This window comes from Stegastes partitus, unplaced genomic scaffold (genome assembly GCF_000690725.1).
Source record: "Stegastes partitus isolate 25-593 unplaced genomic scaffold, Stegastes_partitus-1.0.2 Scaffold564, whole genome shotgun sequence".
Lineage (NCBI taxonomy): Eukaryota > Metazoa > Chordata > Actinopteri > Pomacentridae > Stegastes > Stegastes partitus.
This window is the reverse complement of record NW_007578295.1, coordinates 31,615-38,384: the sequence shown is the minus strand read 5'-3', so window position 1 is coordinate 38,384 and position 6,770 is coordinate 31,615. Positions and strand designations below refer to the sequence as shown.

General features: G+C 47.0%; 1 protein-coding gene across 1 annotated transcript in view; it reads right to left on the bottom strand.

Annotated features, from left to right (window-relative positions):
• LOC103362246 (histone-lysine N-methyltransferase SUV39H1) overlaps nucleotides 1–5,341 on the bottom strand; it is an 8,161-nt gene extending 2,820 nt beyond the window's left edge. Inside the window, exons 1-4 of the mRNA XM_008288547.1 lie at nucleotides 5,292–5,341; nucleotides 4,406–4,551; nucleotides 2,323–2,982; nucleotides 287–433 (exon numbers count right to left, since the gene is read on the bottom strand). Of these exons, the coding sequence (XP_008286769.1) occupies nucleotides 287–433; nucleotides 2,323–2,982; nucleotides 4,406–4,551; nucleotides 5,292–5,310 (972 nt within the window). The 5' untranslated portion in view covers nucleotides 5,311–5,341. The remainder of the gene's footprint in view (nucleotides 1–286; nucleotides 434–2,322; nucleotides 2,983–4,405; nucleotides 4,552–5,291) is intronic.
• Between the last annotated feature and the right edge of the window lie 1,429 nt (nucleotides 5,342–6,770).

Sequence of the window (6,770 nt, the reverse complement as noted above, 5' to 3'; positions counted from 1 at the left end):
TGGTTTTTCCTAAAAACCTGTCGGATAGCAGGTTTAGGATTGTTAAGGATCGATTATCCAGTCACGACTGCACTTACTGAAACAAAGATGGTGGTAACTTGTGCTACTGACCTGTAACCGACATGTAACTAATTACTGAGTGTCTCACTGTAAATGTTATAACAGGTAACACTGCAACAGAAAAAGTCTCGTTGTAGAGGTTTGAGATGCACACGGCTGAACAGAGCCAAAGTGTTTCAGCTACGGTACTCGCTGTACGTCCTGTAAGCGCTCTGCAGACACTCACACTGTGGTTGACAAAGTGAGAGATGTTTCCTAAGTGAGCTGCATCCACCGTGTACACGTCCTCCACGTAGTCCAGGTCGAACAGGTACGTGGAGCCTTGGCGGTCGTACACGTGACCCCTCCTCTCCGCCTCATCTGTTGTGATGATCTGGAGGAAACGAGACAGGACGTTACTGGAACAACGCCTCCATGTATTAATGAACACAAGAGAAAGTTGATTAATTAAAAGTAAATAAATAAATGAGCATCACCACACAAGGTCAACCACAGACGATGACTTAACTACTCAAAACCTGCCACCAGTTAACGAGAACAAACGCAGCACCAAGGTTACGGAGTAAAGAGGAAAAATAAAACCTCTACGCAGTTAGCAATGAATGCTGCCGTTCTTCCACTAAGTCGGTTCAGTGTTTTGGACAGTCAGGTGTCACTTTTGTTATTGGCGACACTACAATGCCGACATTTTGTGTCCTTGAGCAAATGAAAACTGCAGCATGTGAACGTGCAATACGGACGTATTATTATCAGATAAACCTAAAGGCAGCAGCTTCCTTCACTTCAGCTGATCGCTGCTGTTTTCAGGTAAAATGTCAAACAGAAGGTCACATCAGCTGTCACTAACCAATTCAATGACGAACTGATGAAATGAAACCTGAAAGCAGCTGCAGGTTTTTCTGTACCTCGGCGGGGAAACAGGCTCTGACAACACCTCTGACAGTTTCCAGCCAGACCCTGTAAAATGCAGTTATTTTGTTGTATTCTTCTGAGCTGAACGGCAGCTCTGACTGCATAATTATATGTGTTTAAGTATGTTTAGGTGTTCCTAAAGGCAGCAGACAAACACGCCAAAGTAGAACTGGGCTGGTCATCAGCTTACCTACAGAATGGTCTGCACATGTTGCCCCCGTACGGGCAGATAACAAACAACAATCACAACACTGGCACTGTGACGATAACTTGGTTTCTTCCTGGTGTTACATCAAGAAACTTTCCATTATAACGAGAAACTTCTGTCATTACAGATACTAATGATTAACTGCTACTAGTTTAGCTCACTTTCCAGTTTCATCAGATTGTCAGAAAAACTTCAAAACAAGCTTGTTCGTCAGAGCAACACGATGAGTTGGCATGTCATCAGAAAACACTTCCATATGGTATTAAACAGCAGGACAGCTCGCCTTGGAGTTGGCTGCTTCAGGATGGGTTAGGGTTAGGGTACATACACCACGTCCTACATGAGGAGGAAAAAGGCCGACACAGTAATCCAGCGTCAGCCGTAACTGATGAACGGCCTGCGTGATTATCTACACTTGTGTCGAGGTGTGGTCGACTTGTTGCTTTTGTCAGTGCAAATGCAGCGGCCTGGTGTGCGTTCGGTATCAGTAACAGGCGATGACAGGCGATGACAGGCCCGCCGCTCAGTGCAAGCAGGAACACTGTTGACATGAGATGCAAGAAGCTCTCCGTCTGGCCTCCCACTGCCACAGCACACAGCAGGAGACATTACAATGCATTTAGTTCAGCAACAGAGTGTGAACAACACAGAAAGCCCCATCCCACAGTTAACAGGACTGCTTCCTCAGGTTGCTATGGTGATACGGTTATCAGCAGCCTGTAGCTTCAAGGTGGAAATGCTGAGTCATGGTGTCACCTGCTGATTTCACTCACACGTCCTCTGGCTTAAAAAAAAAAAAAAAGCACTCATGTCAGTAAGATGAAAAATGTGATTTAAAGGACGTATCAGGATGGTATTGAGAGGCCCATGTTGTTGTTGTGAGTTAATCATAACCCTAACACTGACAAACAGACCGTCTCCATTTTCATTTTTTCCTTCAGTCTCTTCAGCTCAGCATGAACAAAACACTCAAGTCCAAATAAGTTTGTTTTTTTTTCCACGTTGCTTAAACTCGTTTTAAAAGCGTGAGTGTCAGCTCTAACGCGGCGACATCAGTAAACGAAGCCACGGCCTGTGCTCTAACCAATGATGGGCACGGCTAACATCCAGGCAGCAACTGCAACAGACTGACCAGGACTCACCTCTCCAACGTACTCCATGACAAACGTGTTCTTCTTGATACGCTGCAGCGTGCGGACGCCCCATCCCCGGCCATCCTCCGTCTTAAAGATGCACAGGTTGAACTGGATGCCTTTCTGCACCACTCTGTTGGGGCAATCGGGCCCACAGCTGCATCGGGAGTTACACTCATAGATAGGCTTTCCTGGCCGGATACGGACCTGCCCCCTGTCGTTATAGGCCATGCGGTGCAGGGAGGCTCCAGGACAACAGCCATTCACTGGCTCCTCTACACAGTTCTTACACTCACAGCCCACAGCCATCTCATTCAGCACAATGCCCTGGCCTACTTTGTAGTTGTTGATGTAGGTGAAGTTTTTTGGAGGGCCCTCTAGGTCCACTTCATTCATGACAAAAATGTGACCTGGGTGATTGCGAGTCAGATTTAGGTGAGCCTCCCAGCGCTGCAGACTTTGGCGGACTTTGGCTTTCTGGACTAGAAACGAGGCAACTTCCTTATCTAGCTTTTTAGGGATGCAGCGTCTCTTGTGGCGCCTCAGCTCCTGGTCCAGGTCGAGGTGGAACTGCTTCATTAGCTTAGGGCATCTGAGGTTCCTCTTGGGTTCCCAGGTGTTATCAGATTCTGGGAAGCCCCTCCACTTCACCAGGTAGAACTCCTCCTCCTGAAACACACAACAGCTTCAAACTGAGGCAAACGTTTTACTCTTTGCAAGTTCTAATGTTTGCATCCATCACCATGACAACGAGGACAACAGATGTTTTAAATCTCCAACAAGCGTAATTTAAATTATCTTTCAGCACAGCATAAATAACTGGATGCAGACAGGTACACGAAAAGATTACCGTGAACTTTGTGTGAAGTGATGTGAGGGTTCAAAATAACACTGAGAGCGCAAAAAGCCGTGTGCATGCCAAACATCTGGAAGACCTTTCTCATTCACTTTGCCACACAATGCACCATCTGTTAAACACTGAAATATCTATAAATACAACCTGCACAGGTTAGACTAACACAGCTTACTAACAATCTATGTAATCTGCATTACGACACAACATCACAGGAGCTGACGTTGAGTTTGTTGCTTCTGAGTCTCTTGAATACCTGCAGCAGGGCAAGAAAGCTGTGAGCATGAATGCACGCAACAACAGCAGGACCTTCATTAATTACTGATAATTACGAGTGATCCCCACCATCTAGACAGGATCGGTCCCCACACAGATGAGCTGTCACACACTCTTTACCAGTTTATCGTCAGCTACAGAGCGGCTGCTGTCAGGTGGAGTCTTGAGCTCCGTCACAGCTGTTGGGATATTTTTATTGAAGGTAAGAGTCTGATCCATTATCTTCTATATTCTACAGTCCCACACATGCTCTCCATGACTACAGCTCACCATGATGGGTATAATTCAATCAGGCTATAAGGAACAATAACATAAAGGTGAAGTGTGGATGAACGACAGATTTCTGTCACTTGAGCAGACTGATGAAGTCGTCGGATACGTAGCAGCGTATCTACAGATCCCAGACCATCACACACACCACAGTGTGATTAGTTAATAACTGGTGATTCACAGGGTGGCTCATTCTCCCTCCCATTTGAGTAGTGAGATGGGTCTGGGTCTGACAGGATTTATCCTCAGACTTGTTTAAAACCTGCCTCCAAGGCGCCTCTTTTGTTTTATGCTGTAAACTTGCTTCCCTTCCAACAACTGAATTGAAAAGATGCCAAGATGCATTTTTTTTTACTATAACAAAAACATATTGTCAATAAAGCGATGAAAGATAAGAAAGCAAGGCAGTAATAAGGAAATGGGAAGAGCGTGTGTCGTAAACCAGGACACAGCCTCAGTTCTGGACCGTGTTCCTGCTGCTGCTGTGTTGGTACCTTCAGCTAATTCAGCTGTACAATGATTTATTAACAAGCATGAGGAGTCTGACGGGACTTTGGCCATAAAGAAGCAATAAAATGTCCTTTATCATTTCCCACTGAGCGCGGTGCCATCCGTCACCTGCTGCTCGGTGGTTCGGGTTCGTGGTGCAGGAGCAGAGCTGTCAGTGTGCTGTGTGGACCCCCCACGGCTCACCTTGGCCTTCCGGTAGTCACAGAGGAACTCCACTTCGTACTCGTTCACGTTGGCTCTGCTGACGCCCAGCTGGTCGCTGTGCAGCCTCTCTCTGCGACACAGGGCCTCCAGCTGATCCCAGGACATCTTGCAGGCCACGCTGCAATCTGAAACAGCAATTCCCTTTAATAAGGTCCAGCTTCAGACACACCACTGCTACTGCACCGGGTCGGGTCGGACCGAAGCCCGGCCAGCTCCAGGTGCGCAGCAGTACCGTGTTGAAGTGAAAGGGTTAGTGACAGTAAAGAGAAACTCTCCATCTGATCAGTGCCTCCTGGTACCGAGCAGCACATGATGACCCTGACCCAGACCCAGACAGAGCCCGGTACACACACCGGTACTTTTCTACGTCCAGTGAAACCTTCTCAGACAACAGCAGCTACAGCACCGGTACCTTCAGGCCTTCAGTCATTTACAACCACACACACTGGGCCAACACTCGCTGCCATTTAAACGGTTCCGAAGCGCTGCGTGTCGTAACGTTACAGAGCTGGACCACAGGACCTGCGGCCAGCTCCTCCGAACCGGCTGAATCATGCAGTAGACGAGCCGTACTCTACGGAACACTTCCTGTATGGAGAGCATACGTGAAGCTTCCAAGTTTCTCTCAGTTCAAACGTGGAGAAGTTCCACACAAAGCGGCTCCGCTGAACGGCAGCAGCCTCCGGACAGCGGCTTCCTGGAGCCGCCGCGGAACGCGAACCCAGCGCCTCGGTACCGCGACGTGCGCTCGCCCACAGCAACATGTGCGCATGTCGCCTGTTTTAAGAGTGGACACGCTGACGGCTAAACGCAGGAAATAAACAGAGAATGCAAGGAAAGTTAAATAATAGTCTCCATGTGTTACCGTTCAAATTTTCCGCCATGTTTTCCGCACAGCCGCCAAAATAAGAGACGCCGTATTGGTCGGGAGGGTTCTGGAACGTAGGAGTCCGCCGCGGCCGCTCATTGGCTCGGCGGCGTCTGTCAGGCCTCTCATTGGTCAGGGAGTGTTCGGGCGGGTGGCCGGAAGACAGCAGACGGAGCGCTGAGCGCAGACCTGCGGCTCGTCTCATCTCACTGGTGATGTCTGGTACCACCGATTTCCTTTCCGATCCGATAGTGAGTCAAATGCAGGCTGGTATCAGCGATACCGATCCGATACCGGTACTATGTGCAAACACAGCTAATGTGTCTGGTAAATCATAATTATGCAAGACATCAGTTGTTATTTATTCATTCATGTGAGCTCAGTAAGAAGTAGTGACATTTTATTTGTATTGACCTATTTAATTTCTTAGCGCCATCTATCACTGTGACTTTTAAATTAAATATTATGTTCTTATCCTGGTTTTTATCCCAGAGATCGCTTTAATTCCTACAAGGTTTTTGCATAGTGTTTTTTAAAAAAAAAATCTTGATCGTATTTATTGTGCTGTCTTTGAAGTTGATGTGTGTAAATTGATTAAAAACATAAGGTACACAAGTCAGTTCAAAAGTTCAAAAAGTTATTTTTGTAGTTCTCTGAATTCGCGGCAGAGTGAGCCATCCTCCCGCTACATGTTAGCTAGTCATCTTTGATTCTCCGTGAGGAGAGCTCCACTTGCTAACGGCTAGCAGTAGCTCAACGGGGCTTCATGACATCGCTGAATTGTTCGCGCATGCTTTTGCCTTGGGAGATATTTGCCTGTAAGTTAAAAGAGTGCGCAAGCATGAAATACACTACATATGTGTTTTAGAGCAGATGTTTCTGTTTCTGTCACTCCGCTCGTGATGAGAGCCGTTAGCAGCTTGTTCCAGATCAACTGGTGATCAGATCAACTGGTGATGTTCAGTCAGCGAGGCAGCTGCTACAGCGGCAGTGTAGGTCGTAGGTGGCTGTGGAGACGCCTGTTCAAAAAACACAAACGTCAAACTCTTGCAAAATGTTCTTGCTGTCAGCCTTAACACTGGCTCCACTTATCGCTCTGTTGTGAGTCAAGGCTGTTCAGCCTACAAGTGAAACACACGGTTTGAAGAGAGCTTCACCCGGTGCAGTGGAAACATCTCTGAGCCGCGGTGGAGTCACAGTGTGAGCAGATGGACCTGTGATAGGATGTGGTGTCAGTCCGCTGCTGGTTAGAAAGATTACTGCAAGAAAACAGGTGGATCTGAGCCGTTTTACTTTTAAACACATTTTAAGTGAAACAACAAGATTTAAAAACATTTTGGACGATTTCTCAGTTCTGCCTTCACTCCGTTGATACCATTTATCTGACATTTCCCCTTTTTCTGAATTGATTCATTTTGCTGGGATATTGCAAGTCAATCAACATCGTGTTCTATAGAATCACTGCATTGTAAATAT